Source organism: Mustelus asterias, chromosome 13, assembly GCF_964213995.1.
Source record: "Mustelus asterias chromosome 13, sMusAst1.hap1.1, whole genome shotgun sequence".
NCBI classification, from domain to species: Eukaryota; Metazoa; Chordata; class Chondrichthyes; order Carcharhiniformes; family Triakidae; genus Mustelus; species Mustelus asterias.
The window spans coordinates 63,947,514-63,973,683 of NC_135813.1; the positions used below are offsets into that span (position 1 = coordinate 63,947,514).

The window sequence follows — 26,170 nt, forward strand, 5'->3', positions numbered from 1 at the left end:
TTTGTCTTGGCTTACAAGTCTCGACAGTTTGGGAAGTTTCTTTCTCATCGTGTGTAGAGATACACTCCCTCCAGGGAAAGCATCGGTCAGGAGGTGGAAGGATGCTAATTGCAATCACAGGTCCCCAATGTGTGTCTCAAACAAGCAGTAATACGGTGGACCGAATGGCCTCTTCTCCACCTTTGGGATTCTGTGACCTAGGCCCACACTCCAGTGTGGTACTGAGGGAGTGCAGCCACCTCAACACTGTTGCCTTTCAGATGAGAGGTTCAGTTGAAGCCCTGTCTGCTGCCTCGGGTAATAGATCCCACTGCACTATTTGCAAGATTGTTGTGCCTAATATGTCTGTTTCACACAGAGATTTGCTGGGAGTTTGCTGGCTGGATATCGTCTGCCACCTATCCTACATTACACCAGTCACTACACTGCCAAGGGATGCCGTCACCTGAGGTCACAGAAGGCGCCAAATCAATGCAAATATGTCAAATATCTGCTGAGGATGCAAAGCGGCTTCTTAACAGCTCACCAGGTTGGGCCGACTCTCACTGGGAGAGTTCACATTGGTTGCTGTTTGGTTTGCGTGACAAGTGCTTGTTCAGTCTGAGGTCCAATCGTGACCAGGGGGAGTGTTGTTTGCATCGCGGGGGTGAAAAGTATGATATATAACATGTAATCAAACTTCTGGATCCCCAGACAATGGCGACAGCAGAGAAATTGCGTGAAGGTGAACCGCATCTTCACTGGAGAAAGGTACTGGGTCTCCAACATTTATTGGCAAAAAAATAAATTGAGAAAGTGGCGAACGTGCGGAGTTGAATGTATTTGCAACAAGTTGATCAAAGCTCTTTTGTTCTGACTAATATTTCTGAGTGGAGAGACATGTGCTATGTTTGATGGGCTGGGGTCATCTAACTCAGTTATACAAATAACTGTCAGATTGTGCTGGGCTCTTTCCACTCGCTGTGCAATCGCTCGGGCGATGAATGGCGCGATTATCTCAGTGATGGGCGAGCTAAAAAAAGTTACTGTTCAAATTTGTTGAAATAAACAATAAATAAAGAATGCGCAGAAGGTTATAGCGAGGCGAAGGCACAGTGCCCGGCTTCTGGCGTGTTGAAGAATTGGGCAGGCGAGGAAACAGCTCGCAGAGATTGAAGCAATGGAACGGCAACCTCTGCTGAAGAGCAGTGAAGAGGACATCGTCAGGGTGAGTTAGATAGTAAGAACTCCCCACATGGCTGCTCACAGTGACATCTGGATATCTCCTTTCGTGGGGACTTTTCACTTTTACCAAGGGTGCAAGTGTCCGCCGGACTCTTGATTATTGTAGAGTGTTGGTCGTGTCTGTTTATCCTAAAAAATAACAACCGTTATTTTATAAGCAATATATCAGAATTTGTAAGTTTTACACAGCAGTAGTTTATCGCGAAGCTGTAAAAGCTTCGATCAATTAAACATTTGGAATAGAGTCAAACCCATGCCTTTGGCTGCGAAGTGTCCTCTTGACAAAGGTTAGAACCAGAGCGACGGCACCCAGATCTCTCTGCCAACAGTACTAGCGATGATGTGGAGATGCCGGCGTTGGACTGGGGTAAACACAGTAAGAAGGCTAACAACACCAGGTTATAAAGTCCAACAGGTTTATTTGGTAGCAAAAGCCACTAGCTTTCGGAACAGGCTGTCCCTTCGTCAGGTGGGTTAACTCCCACCCACCTGACTTCTAACAGTACTAGCTACAGAGAATTAGCAGAGTTCAGTGAGGAGAGGCTCTTCACTGCCAGAGGAAGTTAAGCGCAGGTCAGGCAGTGGGAAATGATGAATGGGTTGAGACCCACATATGAAAGTTCGATTTGTCTTTTTCACCGCAGATGTTGCTGGATCTTTCCATCATTCTTGTATCCGTTTCGGACTTACAACATCTGCAATGTCTGACTTTTTTAAAAAATGGATTGAGCAAGATGCCTGACTTTAGGATGTAGATGGCTAGGGTAGAGGGAGAGGCTGGGATAGACAAAAGTATATGGTGAGGTTGAGCAAAGCCTAACCCCATGAGAGTGCCTGGGAAGACAGAGACACCTCGCTCCAGGGAAATCAGGAATGTAAAACAGCGTGACTTCTAGCCGAAGACGATGGAGTGGGTATCATTGTATACACATTATTTTAATTATGGAGCAAGCTGGACTTTACTGGAATAGGATCGTGTTTTATTAATTCATGGCAAGTGAGAATCCCTGGAAAAGTCGGTGTTTACTTGCCCATCCCTAATTGCCCTTGAAAAGGGGACGTTCCAGTACCAATGATGATTTGATCTTATTCTCATAGCAGGAGTGTGGGAACGTAGCATCAAAAGATACCCAGTCCCATTGGGATCAATTCAAAATAGACGTTGCTGAATGTTTTATGTAACATAGTGTCTCGAGATGGAGAAAGCTGGTCAGTAGACAGGAAGCAAAGAGTTGAAATAAATGGGTCTTTTTCCAATGGATAGGCAGTGACTACTGGGGTAGCACAGGGATCTGTGCGAGGACCCAAACTGTTCACATTATATATTATGGAGCTGAGGAGGAGGAGCACATGATGATCAGGGCCTCTCTCGCATGCCTGATCCTTGCTGTCGCCAGCCCTCCAACGCCTGGGTGGTTGGTGTTGCTCATTGTTGTCCTCCTCTTCCTCCTCCTCCTGCGAGCCAGCCTCCTCCCCAGTAGTGCCCGGCTGGTCAGCCTCTACGTCCTCCTCCTCCAAAACATCTCCTTGCTGATGCACCAGGTTGTGTAGGGTGCAGCACACCACCACAATGTGGGACGATATCAGGGGGCTACATTGGAGGGCCCCGCTAGACTGGTCCATGCACCTGAACCGCCTTTTGAGGACCCCCCCCCCACTCACAGACCCCCAGCAACACACATTCCCCATACCCCCTCACACACCCCCAGCAACACCCACTCACCATACCCCTCCCCCCACACCCCCAGCAACACACATTCCCCATACCCCCCCCACACACTTCCAGCAACACACACTCCCCATACCCCCCCCCACACACTTCCAGCAACACACACTCCCCATACCTCCCACACACCCCCAGCAACACACACTCCCCATACCCCCCCCCCCACACACTTCCAGCAACACACACTCCCCATACCCCCCCCCCACACACTTCCAGCAACACACACTCCCCATACCCCCCCCCACACACTTCCAGCAACACACACTCCCCATACCCCCCCCCCCCACACACTTCGAGCAACACACACTCCCCATACCCCCCCCCACACACTTCCAGCAACACACACTCCCCATACCCCCCCCACACACTTCCAGCAACACACACTCCCCATAGCCCCCCCACACACTTCCAGCAACACACACTCCCCATACCCCCCCCCACACACTTCCAGCAACACACACTCCCCATACCCCCCCCACACACTTCCAGCAACACACATTCCCCATACCCCCCCCCACACACTTCCAGCAACACACACTCCCCATAACCCCCCAGACACCTCCAGCAACACACACTCCCCATACCTCCCACATAGTCCCCCAGCAACACACACTCCCTATAACCGCCCCCCACACACTCCCATACCCCCCACACACCCCCAGTAACACACACTCCCCATACCCTCCCCACACAATCCCCCAGCAACACACACTCCCCTTAACCCCCCCCACTCACTCCCCATACCCCCCCACATACTCCCAGCAACACACACACCCCATATGCCCCCACAGCCCCCCCAGCAACACGTACTCCCCATCCCATAGATCCCCAGCAACAACCACTCCCCATATCCCCCCACACACCCCCAGCAACACACACTTCCCATACCACCCCCCCCCCCACACACCCCCAGAAACACTCACTCCCCATACGCCCCCACACACCCTCGGCAACACACACTCCCCATATCCACCACACAACCCCCAGCAACACACACTCCCCATACCCCGTCGACACAGTCCCCCAGTAACACACACTCCCCGTACCCCCACCACGCACACAGTGCCCCAGGAACACACACTCTCCATACCCCCCCACACACACCTCCAGCAACACACACTCCCCATGCCCGCCGCCCCCACAGTCTCCCAGCAACACACATACCCCATATACCCCACACACAGTCCCCCAGCAATACACACTCCCCATACCGCCCCCCACACAGTCCCCCAGCAACACACACTCCCCATATCCCCCCCACACACCCCCATCAACACACACTCCCCATTACCCCCCACAGACCGCCTGCAACACACACCTCCCATGCCCCCACACACACACACCCCAGCAATGCATACTCCCCATCCCCCCCGACAGACCCCAATGACATACACACCCCATACCCCCGTAACAGACCCCCAGCAACACGCACTCCCCATATCCCCCCCACACAGTCCACCAGAAACACACACACCGCATACCCACCCCACACTCCCCATACCACCCCAGCAATACACACTCCCCACACCCCCTCCCCCACACACATTCCCCCGGCAACACACACTCCCCAAACCGCTCCCCCCCACACGCCCCCCCCCCCCCCCCCCGCCTCCACACACACCCCAGGAACACACACTCCCCATACCCGCTCCCACACACCCCCAGAACATACACTCCCCATACACCCCCCAGCAGCACACATCCCCAGACACCCACTCACACACAGTCCCCCAGCAACACACACTCCCCAGACCTCACCCCATACAGTCCCCCAGCAGCACACACTCCCCATACCCCACCCCCACACAGTCCCCCAGCAACACACACTCCCCACACCCCACACACAGTCCCCCAGCAACACACACTCCCCATACCCCACGCCACACACCCCCAGCAACACACACTCCCCATACGACCTCCCCACACAATCCCCCAGCAACACACACTCCCCATACCACCCATACACCCCCCAGCAACACACTCTCCATAACCCCCCAACACAGACCCCCAGCAACATACACCCCACATAACCCCCCACATTCCCCCAGCAACACACTCTCCATACCCCCCACACATCCCCAGCAACACACACTACCCATACACCCCCACACACCCCCAGCAACCCACACTCCCCATACCCCACCCACACCCCCCCAGCAACACACACTCCCCCATACCCCCCCCACACACCCCCAGGAACACACACTCCCCATACTGCCCCCCCACACACAGTCCCCTAAGCAACACACACTCCACATACCCCGCCACACACCCCCAGCCACACACACTCCCCATACCCCCCACAGACCTCCAGCAACACAATATCCACATACCCCACCCCCACACACCCCCAGCAACACACATTCCCCATACCCCGCACACACAGACCCCCAGCAACACACACTCTCCATACCCCCACAACACAGTCGTCCAGCAACACACATTCCCCATACCCCCGCACATACCCCGAGCAACACACACTGCCCATAGCCCCCCACAAAGTCCCCTAGCAATATACACACTCCCCATACTGTCCCCCCGCAACACACACTCCCCATAACCCCACCACACACGCCCAGCAACACACACTCCCCATACCCTCCCCTCACACATCCCCCAGCAACACACACTCCCCATAGCCCCCCACACAGTCCCCCAGCAACACACACACCCCATACCCCCCTCCCACACAGTCCCTCAGCAACACACACTCCTCATATCCCCCCCCACACACGCCCAGTAACCCACACTCCCCATACCCATTCCCCACACAGTCCCCAGCAACACACTCTCCCCATCTCCCCCAAAACCCCCCAGCAACACACACATCCCATACCGCACACACACTCCCCATAACTCCCCCACACAGTCCTCCAGCAACACACACTTCCCATACCCCCCACACACAGGCCCCCAACGACACACACTCCCCATATCCCCCACCACATACACCCAGCAATACACACTCCCCATTCCCCCCGGCACAGTTCCCCAGCAACACACTCTCCCCATACCCACCTCCCACACAGTCCCCCAGCAACACACACTCCCCTTCGCCCCTTCCCCCACACACAGTCCCCCTGTAACCCAAACTCCACATAACACCTCCCACACACACCTAGGAACACACACCTCCCATACACCCCCCAGTAACACACTCCCCATACCCCGCACCCACACAGTCCCCCAGCAACACACATTCCCCATACCCCCACAAGCAGTCCTCCAGCAACACACATTCCCCATACTCTCCCCACACACCCCAGCAACACACACTCCCCATACCCCAACCACAGACCCCCAGCAACACACACACCCCAAACCCCCTCCACACACCCCCAACAACACACACTCCCCATACCCCCCCACACAGTCCCCCAGCAACACACACTCCCCATACCCCCCGACACAGACCCCCAGCAGCACACACTCCCCAGACCACATCCCCACACAGTCCCCCAGCAACACAGACTCCCTATACCCTACACACAATCCCCCAGCAGCACACACTACCCAGACCACATTCCCACACAGTCCCCCAGCCATACACACTCCCCATACTGCCCCCCCCCCACACACAGTCCTCCAGCAACACACACTCCCCATACCCCCACAGTCTCCCAGCAGCACACAATCCCCATACTCCCCCCCCCCCCCCCCCCCCCACAGACCCCAGCAACATACACTCCCCATGCCTCCCACAGACCCCCAGCAACACACACTCCTTTGGGCGGCACGGTAGCACAGTGGTTAGCACTGCTGCTTCACAGCTCCAGGGACCTAAGTTCAATTCCCGGTTTGGGTCACTGTCTGTGTGGAGTTTGCACATTCTCCTCGTGTCTGCGTGGGTTTCCCCCGGGTGCTCCGGTTTCCTCCCACATTCCAAAGATGTGCGTGTTAGGTTGATTGGCCATGCTAAAAAAAAAATTGTCCTTAGTGTCCTGAGATGCGTAGATTGGAGGGATTAGTGGGTAAATATGTAGGGATATGGGGGTAGGGCCTGGGTGGGATTGTGGTCGGTGCAGACTTGATGGGCTGAATGGCCTCTTTCTATATTGTAGGGTTTCTATGATTCTAGGATTCACTCCCCATGCTCCTCCACACACCCCAGCAACACACACTCCCCATACCCCCGCAGATACCCCCAGCAACACACACTCCCATACCCCCACACACACCCCCGGCAACACACACTCCCCATTCCCCCCACACAACCCCAGCAACACACAACCCCATATCTCACCACAGGCCCCTGGCAACACATACTCCCCATACCCCCCACACACCCCCAGCAACACACATACTACCCCCACAGACTCCCAGCAACACACACTCCCCATACCCCCCACAGACCCCCAGAAATACACACTCCCCATTCTGACCCCCCACACAGTCCCCTGGCAACACAGACTCCCCATAACACCACCCCCAAAACACCCCCAGCAACACACACTCCCCAGAGCACATACCCACACAGTCCCCAGCAACACACTCTCCCCAACTCCCCCCATAACCGCCCAGCAACACACACACCCCAGACCGCCCACACACCCCCAGCAACACACACTCCCCATACCACCCACACACCCCCCAGCAACACACATTCTCCAAACCCCCCCACACAGTCCCCCAGCAGCCCACGCTCACCAGACCACATCCCCACACAGTCCCCCAGCAGCACACGCTCACCAGACCACATCCCCACACAGTCCCCCAGCAACACAGATGCCCCATATCCCCCCACACAGTCCCCCAGCAGCACACACTCCCCAGACCGCCCACACACCCCCCAGCAACGCACATTCTCCATAACCCCCTGACACAGTCCCCCAGCAACACACATTCCCCAAACCCCCCCACACAGTCCCCCAGCAGCACACACTCCCCAGACCACATCCCCACGCAGTCCCCCAGCAACACACACTCCCCATACCCCACACACAATCCCCCAGCAACACGCCACCCCATACCCCCCTCCCACACAGTCCCTCAGCAACTCACACTACCCATACCACCCACACACCCCCAGCAACACACTCTCCCCATACCCCACCCACCATCCCCCAGCAACACACACTTCCCATACCCCCCCACCCACCCCCAGCAACACACACTCCCCGTACCCCCCACACACAGGCCCTCAACAACACACACTCCCCATACCCCCCTCACACAGTCTCCCCGCAACACACACTCCCCATACTCCCCACCACATATACCCAGCAACACACACTCCCCTTCACCCCTTCCCCCACACACAGTCCCCCCATAACCCAAACTCCCCATACCCCCTCCCACACACCCGCCAGTAACACACACTCCCCATACCCCGCCCCCACACAGTCCCCCAGCAACACACACTCCCCATACCCCGCCCCCACACAGTCCCCCAGCAACGCACATTCCCCATACCCCGCCCCCGCATAGATTGGAGGGATTAGCGGGTAAATATGTAAGAATATGGGGGTAGGGCCTGGGTGGGATTGTGGTCGGTGCAGACTTGATGGGCTGAATGGCCTCTTTCTACACTGTAGGGTTTCTATGATTCTATGATTCACTCCCCATGCTCCTCCACACACCCCAGCAACACACACTCCCCATACCCCCGCAGATACCCCCAGCAACACACACTCCCATACCCCCACACACACCCCCAGCAACACACACTCCCCACCCCACAGACCCCCAGCAACACCCACTCCCCATACCCCCCCCCATGGTCCCCCAGCAACACACACTTCCCATTCCCCTCCACACACCCCCAGCAACACACATTCCCCAGACCCCCCCCACACAGACCCCCCAGCCACACACACTCCCCATACCCCCCCCAAACAGACCCCCCAGCCACACACGCTCCCCATACCCCCCCCAAACAGACCCCCCAGCCACACACGCTCCTCATACCCCCCCCAAACAGATCCCCCAGCCACACACACTCCCCATACCCCCCCAAACAGACCCCTCAGCCACACACACTCCCCATACCACCCCACAGACCCACAGTAAATCACACTCCCTGAGACTCTGACCCCTTGTTCAAAACATTCAGTCTGTCCAGCATAGAAATCATAGAAACCCTACAGTGCAGAAAGAGGCCATTTGGCCCATCAAGTCTGCACCGACCACAATCCCACCCCAGGCCCTACCCTCTTATCCCTACATATTTACCCGCTAATCCCTCTAGCTTATGCATCTCAGGACACTAAGGGGCAATTTTTAACCTGGCCAATCAACCTAACCCGCACATCTTTGGACTGTGGAAGGAAACCGGAGCACCCGGAGGAAACCCACGCAGACACGAGGAGAATGTGCAAACTCCACTCAGACAGTGACCCAAGCCGGGAATCGAACCCAGGTCCCTGGAGCTGTGAAGCAGCGGTGCTAACCACTGTGCTACCATGCCGCCGTGCACTGTCAGAATTTTATGCATTTCAAAGAGATCCTCTCTCATTTTTCCAAATTCCAGTGAATACAGACCCAGACGGCCCAATCACTCCTCATATGACATTCCTGCCATCCGAGGAATCAACCTGGTGAACTTTCACTGCACTCCCTCTATGGCAAGTATGTCGTTTCTTAGATAAGGAGACAAATTGCACACAATACTTCATTTGTGATCTTGCCAAGGCCATGTTCAGCTGCATTTCGACATTCTTTCTCCTGTACTCACGTCCTCTTGTAATAAAGATCAACATACCATTTGCCTTCTTAACTGTTTGCTGTACCTGAATGTTTGCTTTCAATCACTGGTGTACCAGGACACCCAGGTGAGTATTTCCCAATCTATCACCATTGAGACAATCTATCACCATTGGGCGGCACGGTAGCACAGTGGTTAGCACTGCTGCTTCACAGCTCCAGGGTCCCGGGTTCGATTCCCGGCTCGGGTCACTGTCTGTGTGGAGTTTGCACATTCTCCTCGTGTCTGCGTGGGTTTCCTCCGGGTGCTCCGGTTTCCTCCCACAGTCCAAAGATGTGCGGGTTAGGTTGATTGGCCAGGTTTAAAAAATTGCCCCTTAGAGTCCTGGGATGCGTAGGTTAGAGGGATTAGCGGGCAAAATATGTGGGGTTAGGGCCTGGGTGGGATTGTGGTTTGTGCAGACTCGATGGGCCGAATGGCCTCCTTCTGCACTGTAGGGTTTCTATGATTTCTATGAAATAATACTCTGCTATTCCATTTCCCCTTCTGAAGTTGATTACTTCACACTTATCCTTGTAATACTGCATCTGCCAAGTATTTGCCCGGTGCTCTTTGCCAAGGATGAGAGGGAGAGACCAATTGCTCACATGTACATAGGAGAGGCCAAGTAAATGTGGAAGAGCAGCATGGGTCCCTTTAACCTGTTATCTGGCCCAAGATGTTTTAGGACATCAGAAGGTGTAGATGGCACAGCACTTTCAAGTGCCAGGCCTCACACCCTGGGCAGAATTTAATGTCCATCGCCAAGGCATGTTTGGAGGAGGAGGGGGCATTTAATTAGGCAGGATGGTGCCAGGTGGGGAGCCTTCCTGCCTCTGCCCTGATTAAGCCCAAGATGGGAAAGTTCACCAATTGCCTTTCTCTCCTGTGGCCAATTGAGACCTTTAAAGTGACACTCAACATAGCCACAGGTGGGGGTGGGGTGGCATCATGGATGGGGGTATGGGGGGCATGTCACCTTTGCTTTCAGCCTCTCAAAGGGGTCCTTCATTGTCATTCAGTGCTAGAGGGGGAGGTCTCTATTGGAAAAGGGATCTTGCCCCTGGAGCTGGGGTCCCTCACTGATCCTGGGCCTGTGGTGGGTGCACTGGAGCTTCTAGGACTGTCCAGGCTGCCGGCCACAATCAGTACCTGATTGACACAAAACGGTGGACCTTCCCCAAAGGAGGTGACACAGAGTTCCTACTGACTCTCCAGCAGGTGTGAGACCCCCATCGCAGGATTAAAAACTCCTCTGACTTTCCCCAGCTCAGCACTCCTCAGACAGCCACATCCCGCACTCCACTCATCCCTCTGTCCAGGCATCGCCTCGAATCCCCATCAGAGCAGCCAGCACATACCTTTGTCTGTGTGCCCGTGCCTCGCCGTCACCCTGTCACCCCTCCTTTCCACACAATCCATTCCTCGCACATTTAGCTCTCTGCTTTCTCTCCTTGCCGAAGAAGACAATGGGTGTGATCTTACCAGCTGTTCACACCACGCTCCCCCTGCAGTGAGTCGGGCGAATTCAGCGCCCATCCAAATCTCCATTCACTGCAGCCTGATGGGAAAATTCTGCTGGCGTGAATGGTCGTACCATTCCGGCCTAGAACCTTGGAGAGAGGCAGAGATTGGTTGGGGAGGAATGGAGGGGGGGTGACGATAGGGGTGACCCTGCAGTGATACTGATGAAGCATACCCACCTGCTGCATTGGGAAGGCAGCCTTGTTTCAGGAGGCTACAGGTACCAGCAGCGACCTGCCTTAAACTGGCGAGACTCCTAAGGCACTGGTGCTCAGACATGTTGGGAAAGAGCTGACCTGTTTGTAGAGCCTGTGTTTTTTTTATTCATTCATAGGACATGGGGGCATCGCTGGCTAGGCCAGCATTTATTGCCCATCCCCAGCTGCCCTTGAACTGAGTGTGTGCTCGGCCATTTCAGAGAGCAGCTGAGAGTCAACCACAGTGCTGTGGCTCTGGAGTCACATGTAGGCCAGACCTGGTAAGAACAGCAGATTTCCTTCCCTAAAGGACATTAGTGAGCCAGATGGGTTTTTCCGACAATGGTTTCATGGTCATCAGTAGATTCTTAATTCCAGATATTTCTTATTGAATTCAAATTCCACCATGTGCCGTGGCGGGATTTGAACCTGCGTCCCCGGGACATTAGCTGAGTTTCTGGGTTAATAGTCCAGTGATAATGCCACTAGGCCATGGCCTAAGGTTGAGGGCCTGAGCTGCTTAGAGCTGGAACTCAATGTCCAGCCCACTCTGCGGAGCAGCCTATGGGTGAGGAGAAGAAGATGGAGCTGGTGTTGCCCTAGCTGTTGTTATTTGTGCTGCTGCTGCCCCTCTTGTACTTTACCCGCACTCCAAGGTGCAGCTGCTCCCTCGCTGTGATGAAGTTGGCAACAAGGCAATGCAGATCAAGGTCAATAAAGTTCAAGGCAGGTTAGCCTGTCTTCCAAGAAGCTAGAAATCACTGGTCAAGCAGTGAAAGCACATTCTCAGTCCAAATACTGTCGGATATCAGCCTTTCACCTGGAAAGGGCTGGAACCCTTCAGTATTACTGAAGAAGCATTCACCACTGGGCGAGTGGCAGACAGTTCAGGAAATCCGGACAATGGCTGTCAAAGCCAGATTGTCTGGTTAAAATAGGAGTTAATTACCCATTTGGACATTACATTCCTACTCGACAGCTCCAAGGGGTTTTCTCTACTCGCGAACTAACCCGCCAGTATGAAACCCACAAGTGAGTGGGATGGTATCAGGAACCCCCCCTCCCCCACCACCCACACCCCCTGTGCCCACCTTACTCACCCGTCATGCACATGAGTCCACTCCCACAGCCTCTCCCCACTGGCAGTGACGATTTTGCCCAATGTTTAATCTCAACAAAAGCACCATCACAGGAAACAATCAAAATAAATTCAAAGCAAATTACAGCGGGTGCTGGAATCTGAGACAGGGACAGAAAATGCCGGAAAATCTCAGCGGGTCTGACAGCATCTGTGGAGAGAGTGTTTCGAGTCTGGATGTCTCGAGTCAAAAGAGTGCAATTTAATGACTGATGAAGGAGTAAAATTCGGGGATGCTGTTGAAGGCAGAGAGAGGTTGAGGTCACATCCACATCGAGCAGGAAAACTGGTGGAACTTTTTTTTTAAAAAAAGGAATCGGAATCATGACGCTTAGAACTTCACTGGTTTCGGGTGCACTCTGAGCTTTGTATATCACTGAAATATAACCTGAACTTCCCTCAGCACAGTCTTCCATCAGGGAATATTAATGGTAGGAAAACGAAGCTGCTGTTACTGTTATGCTGAACTTTGCACTCTCGTGTGATTCAGGCTTTAGAATTCTTGAAGTCAGCCACGAGTTTATCCTCTCTGTTCTCTGAGGAATACATTAGATTCTGTATTTCCTTACTGCCAATGGGTCACATACCAGTCCAAGATTATATAAGTTTTAAATCACAAAACTACTTTGTTGGGCAATTTGCTTGAAACTAATCTCTTTGTATACTGTACATTGTTATTTTATCTGTGCAAAGTTCTATGCATTCAATATTCCTTTATCATTTGTCAGGTCACATTTCTCATCTAATTATAGGCTAAGAAGCAAGATCATATGGCCTCCTGGTTCAGATTAGATGTATAATGGTCTATAACTGCCTTGTTGTTAAGAACTGGAGGATCCTCATGATTATCAAACTAAACCTAGCTGCAAACCACATGAGTACATGCAATAGAGAGAACTGAATCCTCGAGTGAATATCATGTGGTGTCTCCTGTGGACAAATACCACGTCATATTTCTCTCAATACAAGGTCTGATTGATGTCATGTGGCCCAGATTTAATATATTTTCCTCACGAGTGTTTTTAGGTTCAGAGTTTTTTGTTCATGTGCGACTCTACTCAGAATGTGAAATAACGCCAATGATAAGCCGCAGGAGCCAAGTGTTTTTACAGAAAGCAAATCACTTGATTGTTGACTGAGAGGAAAGAATAGATGTTTATAATGATGTTTGGACTGAGGCAATCAAATATTTGGAAGAATTGTAGAACTTCCAAGTCGCTTCCCTTTGTGGGTTATTACTTTAACGTTTTAACTTTATTTATTAACGTCACAAGTAGGCTGACATTAACACTGCAATGAAGTTACTGTGAAAATCCCCTAGTGGCCACACTCTGGCGCCTGTTCGGGTACACTGAGGGAGAATTTAACATGGCCAATGCACCTAACCAGCACGTCTTTCGGACTGTGGGAGGAACTGGAGCACCTGGAGGAAACCCACGCAGACACGTGGGAGAACGTGCAGACTCCACACATACAGTGACCCAAGCCGGGAATCGAACCCGCTGTGAGGCAGCAGTGCTAACCACCTATACTTAACACCTATACCAGTACTTAACAATGAAACTTCTCTGTGCCCAGAACTAGATTGAATGGGTGTAATCGGCACAAAACCCAATATTGTATCAACAATGAGTCTTTTTAAAATCCCACCCAAGTTTTGTTTCGATTGAAGATAATGAGAGCTTCACTGTACCTTTCTCGTGTACCCTCCCATGCCTTTGCCAAAATGTCTTTTCACAATCAGACTATGAAACTTGATGAGATGTAAATTGTGAGATTATTTATTTTCTAGTCAAGGAATGGAGTGCATCCCACTCCATCTCGCTTCTCAAGAAAAATCATAACCTCTCATCCTTTCTGTGGGATGTTAGCCTTTTAATCAGAATACAATTAACTTCAAAAACTAGGAACAGTTGCAGGCCATTCAGTCACTCCAGCCTGTAGTGCCATTCAGTTAAGCCAGGCCTGGTCTCAATCATGAATCACCTTGACCTTTTAAGCCTTGCGTCTTGCACCTAACAAAAATCTATCGACCTCAGTTTTGACATTTTTATTTGACCTTTGTAGTGTTTTGGAGTTACATTTCCATATCACCGCTATACTTTGTGCACAGAAGTGCTTTGTTACATTGCCTTCCGAAAGGCCTCACTCTAATCTAAAGGATCTGCACCTTGTTCTGAAACCCTGCCTGGGGGAAATAGTTCCTCTCTTGCCATCAGCTTTACAAGCTGGGTCTGTCTGCTTTAGGAGAAGGGAGATTTGAGTCGGCTATTTTAAATAATATATTTGTACAGGTGGGTTATTTGCCAGAGTGACTGGTAACTAGGGGGTACAGAGTTAAGATAACGAGGGGCGGCACGGTGGCACAGTGGTTAGCACTGCTGCCTCACAGCGCCAGGGACCCGGGTTCGATTCCTGGCTTGGGTCACTGTCTGTGCCGAATCTGCACATTCTCCCCATGTCTGCGTGGGTTTCCTCCCACAGTCCAAAGATGTGCTGGTTAGGTGGATTAGCCGTAGTAAATGTATAGAGTTATGGGGATATGGGCAGGTGAGAGGGCCTGGGTATGATACTCTGTCAGAGAGGCAGTGCAGACTCAATGGGCTGAATGGCCTTTTCTGCACTGTAGGGATTCTATGATTCTAATTGAGGAAAGAAGAAGTGATGATGTGCAGGCAAAGATTTGATCAATGTGTGATGTGGAATCCATTGCCATCCTCCGTGCTGTTTTGGTGCTGGAGTCAAGGATCTGGCTGGTGGAATCCCTGGGCTGCTTAGTGCAGGGGCCTGAGAAACAGGAGCTATCACTCAGCCTGATTGTCTGATGGATGCTGCAGTGCTGGACGCTCACTTGATTCAACACCGCTAACCTCACCATCAGCACAGGAAAGGCCCACACCCGCCCCGGCTCTGCCTTTCACTCATAGAATCAGAGAATCCTACAGTGCCGGAGGCCATTCAGCCCATCGAGTCTGCACCGACCACAATCCCACCAAGGCCCTATTCCCGTCACCTCACATATTTACCCTGTTAATCCCCCTGACACTAAGGGTCAATTTAGCATGGCCAATCAACCTAACCTGTACATCTTTGGAGTGTGGGAGGAAACCGGAGCACCCGGAGGAAACCCACACAGACACAGGGAGAAAGTGCAAACTCCGCACAGACAGTGACCCAAGCCAGGAATTGAACCCAGGTCCCTTTCGCTTTGAGGCAGCAGTGCTAACCACTGTGCCACCGTGCCACCCATGAGGACATTCAGTTCAGCCATTCCTCCATCAGTCTCTCCCTCCTGTGCGGTGCCAGCCCGTCCTGAATGAAGACAGGTGGACAGAATGCCAGCAGGTCGCCTGCTTGGCATGTGTATTTGGTGATTGAGGGCCATGGGCAGGATGAGGGCACAGCCCGCAGTGGAAATGAAGATGTGTGTGGGACAGCGACTGGTAATGTGCCTTGAGCTGGCACTAAGGTAAAGCCTGTCACCATCTTCTCTACCAGTTGGCCACAATATTTCTGATATTCTGGTGGGCACAGCCCCTGAGAGAGGAATGCCTCCAATATGAAAGGTACGATCTTGTACCTCGCATTGTTGTACTGGTATGTGTGGGTAACTACCAAGCCATTTTCCCCTCCGCCACCTAACTTTGAACACTTGCCTGAGAAAGTGGCATCGGTTTCGACCTTCCCTTTCCTGTCCTCGATTTTCACATCACCCTCTGCTAACTGGACTGGCACGACAGACCCACATTATGTTCAGAAGGTGTAAATTTCCCGCTAAATATCAAATGCTGAAGTCCCCTACCTTTGAAAGGATAGCATACTGTCAAGTCGATCGATTAATGTTACTTTGTAAACTAGACTAAAATGAATTATTAAACATCAATCTCCTTACAATGAGGTCCCATTTTGTTCAGTACTTTTTACCTGCCACAGGATTAAAACAGATGGAAACAATGTAGATATCAGTGGATGATCCATTGAGAATGAAGTCCGCTCAGCAGTGAATGCAGCTCCGAAACATTTTACCAATTTGTTTTGATAGATTTACAAAAGACTAAAAATCTATCCCTTCCTAGATCTGTATATATTAATATCATTGAGTATTAAATCTCTCTGGATAAAGTGGGAATTGTTTTTGATAGCCACCCATCACATGACCACGGATGAGGGACACTCACCAACCACAGTGTTAGTGTAGATAAAGGGCGGCATTTCCCGGCAGCAGAGGCGTCTTGCCATTGCCCGCTGGCAGGATTTTCCAGTCCCACCATTGTCAATGGCGTTTTGTGAGCTTCACCCATCCCGCCGCCGGAAAACCCACCCCGGGGGTTTGGCAGCACCAGAAGATCCCCCTGCCGGGGATGGCCATAAATTCCTTCCCAAAAGGGTGGAATGGTGGCGCAGTGGTTAGCACTGCTGCCTCACTGTGCCAGGGACCAGGGTTCAATTCCAACCTCGGATGTCTGTGTGGGTTTCCTCCGGGCGCACCAGTTTCCGCCCACAGTCCAAAGATGTGCAGGTTAGGTTGATTGGCCATGATAAACTCCCCCCTTGGTGTTAGGGGGATTAGCAGGGTAAATACATGGGGTTGCAGTGGTAGGGCCTGGGTGGGATTGTTTTTGGTGCAGGTTTGATGGGCCGAATGGCCTCCGACTGCACTGCAGGGATTCTGTGATTCAAAGAGACCATCACTGACTACTGCAGTTCCATAATCTGCCAATCTTTACTGACTTTATTGGAACCCATGGCTGGGTTCACCCCCCCCCGCCAAAACCCCAGTCTATCCAGTAGTGGAGGTGACCCACCATAGGCAGGATCTTCTGGTCCCGCTGAAGGCACTGGCACCCTCAATGGCTCACTGGCTGTGCCACCTGGAAAGCCGCAGGCCAATGTGGGGTGGTGGGAGTGCGGCAGAAAATCCCACCTCTTATCTTGAGCAAGTGGCTAGCACTGGGGCATCGTTTGTTCACTTCTTCACCATCACCATGGATACCAGTTGATGTGTTGAATAGAAAAATGAAATTTCGTCCTTTATTCCAATTTGTGGTTGATTTGTATGATGTACCATCAAGCGAGCAAAGACTAGTTTGTATGCAAGAACAAATAGGCTTTTATTAGCAAAAGACTTGGAGCACACCCATGCCGATGAACTGGTCCAGACTGAGGCAGTGGGGGTGGGGAGCAGTCGCCTTTATACCTGGACCGGTGGGGGAGGAGTCTCGGGTAGGGCCGGCAGGGATGTGTCCAGGCATGTCACATATACAGGTAATAAGCTAACAGTGGTTTACCACATTGTAGAAATGAAGATCCGATCAAAGTTGTATGTTTGTGGGAACAGCAGATAGCACGGTGGAATTGAAGCTGAATAGCTCACTCCTGCTCCTGATTTTTGTGTGAATATGCTGTCAGCGGATTTGCCTGAACTTCAGTGAGAAAAAGATGAATTTAATCATTCAATTTTATTTCCTATGCTTTAAGCACTAATAATGCATAGTAATTAATAGTATCCAGAATGTGGGACACTGGTACCAATAAAATGGCAACAAAGGGATGACAGAGATAGTTACTATTTTGAAATCTCCTTTGAAATGATGGAAAAGATTATCTGCTCCTTCTTTACCTGGTACCTTGGTTGGGAAAAATTGTCTGCTTAAATTTTGTCTTGATGTGGAGATGCCGGCGTTGGACTGGGGTAAACACAGTAAGAAGTCTAACAACACCAGGTTAAAGTCCAACAGGTTTATTTGGTAGCCAAATAAACTTAATTAAACTTAATAAAATAAATTTGGGCTACCAAATAAACCCGTTGGACTTTAACCTGGTGTTGTTAGACTTCTTACTAAATTTTGTCTTACAGCTTCCATCTGCTACCCTCTTCCTGGCAGTACTCTCCACAGGTATTGGAGGAACGTTTCAGTACGGATACAATATATCCGTCATTAATGCTCCCACTATGGTAAGTCCCAGCTTTAATGTATTTTCATCTTGTCCGTGCACAGATATTAAATATGGCTTCTGTCTGGAGCTGCTGCTTAGTTAGACTCTGCCATTGGCACCCGATCAGCTTGGTCGGAGTTGGCACAACGTGGGCCCTTTATTCATTAACAGCGACTTGGCAACTTACCAGGTGGTGGCGAGTCGACCTAGTGAGAAGCAGCAAGAGCCCATCAGATGTTGCTGCAACATCGAATGTTACAACTCTTTATGTGTTCCGCCTTCAGTGGGCAGTTGTGCAATTCCTGGTAGCTGTCTACTACCTTAACAAGTTCCTCCAGTGAGCTAGTCGATCACCATCACATCCTGAATATCTGGTCAAACTTTCCAATTATTGAATGATGCTCAGGAATAGGAATCCTGGCTGAATATTTGTTCCCACCCTTCACTTTTTTGCCTAAACATTTGGGCTCCAAAAGTTGACCTTTTCACGAGGAAAGCCTCGTCAGCCACCTTGCCAGATATTAAAACAGAATTTCCCAGATTTCCTTCCCCCATCCCCCGATGAAGGGATCTTGGGTTTTTCTCTTTTTTGACTCGGTGACATTGTTTTTAAAGTTTATTTATTTATTAGTGTCACAAGTAAGGCTTACATTAACACTGCAATGAAGTTACTGTGAAAATCCCCGAGTCACCACACTCTGTTCGGGTACACTGAGGGAGAACTTAGCACGGCCAATGCATCTAACCATCACTTCTTTCGGACTTGTGGGAGGAAACCGGAGCACCCGGAGGAAACCCACGCAGACACGGGGAGAATGTGTAAACTCCGCACAGACAGTGACCCAAACCGGGAATCGAACCCGGGTCCTCTGGCGCTGTGAGGCAGTAGTGTTAACCCACTGTGCCATCATGCCACCCTTGAGGTGGGATGGAGAGTGTGAGACAGGCTGCTTGGGACAGGCTGGATGGACCGCTGGTGGGGAGTCTTTTTCTGCCCATCACTGTTCATATGGCATTACTTTGAAGAATGGTGGAGTAGCTCCTATGATACTAAAGCTATCAAAGAGGCACGTTCCCTGTTGCTGTTGAATTAAATACAGTGCAAAGTATTTCTGATCGAAAGATTTTAACAGAATTAAGTTCTTTCAATGGATGACACAGGACAAAGTTCATAAAAAGCTCAAAGTTAGCATTAGTGTTGGGCTGAACCATTTTATCGATTTCTCCTCTGCATTGCTGTTACTGGTGTGTGGTGATGGATCTTGTTCCCATTGTTTGTATTGTGTCAAATCTCCAGTATGTACAGAAATTCATTAATGAGACGTGGGAGATTCGATATGGCAGTGATGTGGACAGAAATCTGCTGAGACTTCTGTGGTCCATTATCGTTTCGGCGTTTACCCTGGGTGGCTTTCTGGGGGCATGGCTAGGAGGACCCCTGGCAATCAAATTGGGTCGGTAAGTCTCTACATGTTGTCTGTGTTTGATTCCACGGCACAACTGAAGCTAATGGACTTTTGAATGTCTTGCCGTGTTTTATGGCCCTGCCCCCCTGTCGTAGGGGGGAATCAGGATATTGAATTTGATGATCAGCCATGATCATAATGAATGGTGGAGCAGGCTTGAAGGGCCGAATGGCCTACTCCTGCTTCTAGTTTCTATGTCACTATGTGACAGGACTGGAAAATTCCACTCTTGATGCTGCAGCATGCACTGTGTGGAGAGCCACTGGTCAAAACTTGCACATTACTTCATAATGTGTGGGTCACTGGACATACCCTCTGTTCACTGGGAGGTGGCAGCAACATTGTCAGGGAGCTAGCAGCACATATGCAAATCTAAAATAGAGTAGACTGGCTTTGAAGTTACCCAGTGATTTTTACTGTTGGTGTTTACTTTTCAACATAAATTGCCGGATTTTGTTTTGGGTTGGAAAAATTAAATAAAATTTCTGAGGTGATTCCTCGTAACTTCTGCATCCCCCCACCCCCCCCCCCCCCCCCCCAGATCCCTTGATCCCTTTCGCCCTGAGAGCTATAGCTAATTTCTTCTTGAAATCAGACAACGTTTTGGCCTCAACTACATTCTGTGGCAGTGAATTCCACACATTCACCACCCTCTGGGTGAAGAAATTTCTCCTCACCTCTGTTCTAAAAGGTTTACCCCTTCTCCTCAAACTATGACCCCTAGTTCTGAACTCCCCCACCATCAGGAACATTCTTTCTGAATTTACCCTGTCTCAGCCTGTTAGAATTTTATAAGTTTCTATGAGATACCCTCTCACTCTTTTAAACTCCAATGAATATGATCCTAACTGATTTAACCTCTCCTCATATGACACACCTGCCATCACAGGAATCAGCCTGGTAAATCTTCACTGTAATCCCTCTATAACAAGGACATCCTTCCTCAGATAAGGACATCAAAACTGTACGCAATATTCCAGGTGTGGCCTCACCAACACCCTATACAATTGCAGTAAAACACCCCTATCCCTATACTCAAATCCTCTCGCTATGAAGGCCAACATACCATTTGACTTCTTTACTGCCTGCTCTACCTACGCACTTACTTTCAGCGACTGATGCATAAGGACACCAAGGTTACATTGAATATCCACCTCTCTCAATTTACACCGATTCAAATAATAATCTGCCTTCCTATTTTTGCTACCGAAATGGATAACCTTACATTTATCAACATTATACTGCATCTGCCATGCACATGCCCACAAACTCAGCCTGCCCAAGATGGAGCTTCTCTGCACCCTCCTCACAGCTCACCCTCCCACCCAACTTTGTATCATCTGCAAATCTGTGAGGGATCTCTTTGGGACCAGTGACCATAATTCTATTAGTTTTAAGATAGCTATGGAGAATGATATGTCTGGCCCAAAAGTTAAAATTCTAAATTGGGGCAAGGCCAATTTTGATGGTATCAGGCAGGAACTTTCAAAAGTTAATTGGGGGAGTCTGTGGGAAGGCAAAGGGACATCTGGTAAGTGGCAGGCTTTCAGAAGTGTGTTAACCAGGGTTCAGGGTAAGCACATTCCTCCTAGAGTGAAGGGCAAGGCTGGTGGAAGTAGGGATCCCTGGATGACTCGGGATATTGAGACCCTGGTCAAGAAGAAGAAGGAGGTACATAACATGCATAGGCAGCTGGGATCAAGTGGATCCCTTGAAGAGTATAGAGGGTGGAGGAGTAGAGTTAAGAGAAAAATCAGGAGGGCAGAAAGGGGACTCAAAATTGTTTTGGCAGATAAGGCAAAGGAGAATCCAAAGAGCTTCTACAAATACATAAAGGGCAAAAGAGTAACTAGGGAGACAGTAGGGCCTCTTAAGGATCAACAAGGTCATCTATGTGCGGATCCACAAGAGATGGGTGAGATCCTAAATGAATATTTCTCATCAGTATTTACTGTTGAGAAAAGCTGGATGTTAGGGAACTTGGAGAAATAAATAATGATGTCTTGATGAGTGTACATTTTACAGAGAAGGAGGTGCTGGAAGTCTTAAAGCGCATCAAGGTAGATAAATCCCCGGGACCTGATGAAGTGTATCCCAGGACATTGTGGGGGGCTAGGGAGGAAATTGCGGGTCCCCTAGCAGAGATATTGAATCATTGATAGTCACAGGTGAGATGCCTGAAGATTGAAGGGTGGCAAATGTTGTGCCTTTATTTAAAAAGGGCTGCAGGGAAAGGCCTGGGAATTACAGGCCAGTGAGCCTCACATCTGAAGTTGGTAAGTTATTGGAAGATATTTTGAGAGACAGGATCTGCAGGCATTTAGAGACACAAGGACTGATTAGAGATAGTCAGCATGGCTTTGTGAGTGGAAAATCATGTCTCCCAAATTTGATAGTTTTTTGAAGGGGTAACCAAGAAGGCATATGAGGGCCATAGAGTCATGGAGATTTACAGCATGGAAACAGGCCCTTCGGCCCAACTTGTCCATGCCGCCTTTTTTTTAAACTCCTAAGCTCGTTCCAATTGCCCGACAAGCTTCTTTCCTTCTCGGTATGCTTTGTGTGTATATATGTAGTTGATGTTGTTTACATGGACTTTAGCAAGGCCTTTGACAAGGTTACCGCATGATAGGTTGTTGCCTAAGGTTAAATTTCACGGGATCCAGGGTGAGGTAGCCAAATAGATACAAAATTGGCTTGATGACAGAAGCCAGAGGGTGATTGTAGAGGATTGTTTTCAAACTGGAGACCTGTGACCAGTGGTGTGCCTCAGGGAACAGTGCTGCGTCCACTGTTATTTGTCATTAATATTAACGATTTGGATGATAATATAGGAGGCATGGTCAGTAAGTTTGCAGATGACACCAAGATTGGTGGTATAGTGGACAGTGAAGAAGGTTATCTAGGATTGCAACAGGATCTTGATCAATTGGGCCAGCGGGCTGATGAATGACATTGAAATTAATTTAAATTAATTTAGATAAATGCAAGGTGATGCATTTTGGTAGAATGATCCAGGGCAGAACTTATTCAGTTAATGGTAGGGAATTGGGGAGAGTTACAGAACAAAGAGATCTCGGGGTACATGTTCAAAACTCATTGGAAGTGGAGTCACAGGTGGACAGAGTGGTGAAGAATGCATTCGGCATGCTTGGTTTCATGGTCAGAACATTGACGTTGGGACGTCTTGTTGAAGTTGTACAAGACATTAGTAAGGCCACACTTGGAATACTGTGTGCAATTCTGGTCACCCTATTATAGAAAGGATATTATTAAACTTCAAAGAGTGCAGAAAAAAATTACTAGGATGCTACCAGGACTTGAGTTATAAGGAGAGGCTGGATAGACTGGGACTTTTTCCTCTGGAGCGTAGGAGGTTTAGGGGTGATCGGACACAGGTTTTTAAAATAATGAGGGACATAGATCAGCGAGATTGTCAATATCTTTTCCCAAAGGTAGGGGAGTCTAAAACTAGAAGGCATAGGTTTAAGGTGAGAGGGGAGAGATACAAAAGGGCCCAGTGGGGCAATATTTTCACACAGGGTGGTGAGTGTCTGGAACAAGCTACCAGAGGTAGTAGTAGAGGGGGTACAATTTTGTCTTTTAAAAAGCATTTAGACGGTTACATGAGTAAGATGGGTATAGAGGGATATGGGCCAAATGCGGGCAATTGGGACTAGTTTAGGGGTTTTTAAAAAAAGGGGCGGCATGGACATATTGGGCTGAAGGGCCTGTTTCCATGCTGTAAACCTCTATGACTCGATCTGGAAATTATACATTCAGTTCCCTCTTCCAAATCATTGATATATAATGTGACGTTGGAGTCTCAGTTCAGATCCCTACAGAACCCTACTAGTCACTGCCTGCCAATCGGAAAAAGACAGACGTTAGGCTCACTGGTCTATAGTTCCCAGCTTTTTCGCTACCTCCCGTTTTGAATAGTGGGCTTACATTAGCTACCCTTCAATCCAGGAACCAGAACCAATAAGCATCTGCATATACCATTTTTGTGTGACGTTTCCACCAATGATCTGCCAACAGAATAAATTCCTGGGACTCGCAGCTACATTTGCAGATTGAATCCAAATTGTATCTGGATTTGATGGAGTTAGTGATATTTTGGACCCCAGAGCCATCACCGTTGCACCACACTATCCCAACTTGCAATGCTGCAGGTGGTTCTATTTCCTTTGTTTTTATTTGCAGTCCTGTTTCTCTCATGAGAACTTCAAAGCCTATGATTTATAGTCCTTAAATTAAAAAGATATATAACCCGCTGGAGGAGAGGGGCCAACACCACCTTCTCAGAGCAATTGGACTGGGCAACAAGTGGGGTCCATATCCAGTGAACAGTTGGTAAAAAAAAAATTTTTCTTTCAAACATGATCAAAAATCGCAGAATCTGTGTGGTGGAAACACAATCCGGCTTATTCAGTCACTGTTCATCAACAGATAGGAACAGGGCCCACATGCCTCTGTTGTGTGCCGGAGCCTATTCTGGGGCTGAGTCAGTACCAGTAGCTATCAGAGCACTATCCCTCCAGGTTGTGCATGTATTAAGTGCTATTCAGTGCCTGATGTTCTGACAAATGCAGTTTACTTCTGTGTTTCAGGAAAAGGACACTTTTAATCATCAACATCCTTGTCCTGGCTGGATCTGCTTTGATGGGGGCGAGTAATCCCGCCGGCCTGTTTGAACTGTTAATAGTTGGCAGGTTTCTCGTGGGACTACATTCTGGTATGGGGAAGGCCTGCCAATCTTTCCATAGGTTACAGGAGAATTCAGCAGCAGCGGGCAGGATTTTGTGGCTGCCCCCTGGTCGCTGAACGAAGCCAGTTGCCGTAATAGACGGTAAAAGGGCCTTGTTCAGCAACCAGGGGGGCGGTAAGTGAAATGCCAGCATGGTCCCTTTTGCAAAGCATGAAGCTCTCTGCTGTGGCAAATCCACGTTTTTCACGTGCTTACGGGTTTTAAGATTTTCTGCTTGGCTAATGGACTAACTGATACAGGGTTTATTAAAATAAACAGGAGCTCAAACTTACCGCGTAAGAAATCCTTGTACTTGAGCGAGAAATTCTGGGAGCTTTTAGAATTGGGTCACCATGTCGCAATAAAAACAGGAATTGCAGGAGGTGAGTGACCCATTCTGTGTTTATGTTCTTTATCACGGGTCAGCGTTCTTTAGAGAGTTTATATTACAAATAATAAAATGCCCTGTGTATCGATTCTAATGGGTGGGCAGTTTTTGCGTTAGTTTCACCTTGCCTTCACTCGTAGCACTCTCCTTTTCGGAAAACCTCAGCAGTCTGGTTTACAAGTTGCTTCACGTACGCCGAGCGGTCACGTTCTATCCAATGTTTCCTCTTGACTTCCTACCCGAATGAGGAAAGATCATCTTCACATCCTGTGCTTGTTGAAAAGTACAAGGACTTCTACACTGATGGTTTTAAGGACAAATGTACAAGATCATGTAGCCATATGGATTGGGAGAGTTCTTAAATGCAGTCACTCGACTGTGACATATTCGCTGAAAACAGCCAGAATGGGATTCCGATAGTTAACCTAAGTTCCTGGGCTAAATTCCCTTCTTTCTATCGTTACTCCTATTAAAAATAACTACAAAGATAAATATCACCTCTTGAATCAATTGCTGATCTCCAGTATACTGGAGAGGCTGGGAAAATACCTGTGCAATGGAAACGGTGGCCGTGATTCTCCCAAAAGCGCTGAATTGGTGGGAAAACTGTTCTAGATCACGACTGTTCTGTCAGTTCAGCTTCTCACCCGAATCTCCGCACTCTGTGCACTGCAGAGGTCCCAGTCATGAATCTCATTAACAACCCAGGAGTCTGACAGTTCTGACACTCTGCGCATGTGCAGTGGTCCCGATCTGTCAGATTCCCCGTTTGCTGGCCAGCTCAATCGCTGTTGCTGGCCAGCTCAACCCATCGACGTTGCCAGTGGGCTGTGGTAGTCTGCAGTACACTGTAAACCCTGACCTGGATGTCAGTGCGATGAATCCGGAGCGTTGTCGACTGTCTGTTTTGCACAGTGTACAATCAGAGGCACTGCATCGGCCACATTCTAATCATTTTTCTTTTCCATTCAACTCTTCTTTGCAGGAGTCACCCTGTGTGTACAACCCATGTATTTGGGAGAAATTGCACCCAAGGCTCTGAGGGGGACAGTAACTATGGGCACATCAGTGTTCATAACTGCAGGAATTCTAATCGGACAGGTGATGGGACAGAGGTGAGACAGAATCAGCATCGGCA

General features: G+C 49.8%; 1 protein-coding gene across 6 annotated transcripts in view; it reads left to right on the top strand.

Annotated features, from left to right (window-relative positions):
- Positions 1–625: 625 nt before the first annotated feature.
- slc2a11b (solute carrier family 2 member 11b) overlaps positions 626–26,170 on the top strand; it is a 57,268-nt gene continuing 31,723 nt past the window's right edge. Inside the window, exons 1-5 of one of the 6 annotated variants that reach the window (XM_078226937.1) lie at positions 626–750; positions 18,349–18,447; positions 19,726–19,886; positions 24,508–24,632; positions 26,018–26,147. In XM_078226937.1, the coding sequence (XP_078083063.1) occupies positions 697–750; positions 18,349–18,447; positions 19,726–19,886; positions 24,508–24,632; positions 26,018–26,147 (569 nt within the window). In that variant the 5' untranslated portion in view covers positions 626–696. The other 5 variants (XM_078226934.1, XM_078226936.1, XM_078226935.1 and 2 more) reach the window with 5 other exon arrangements.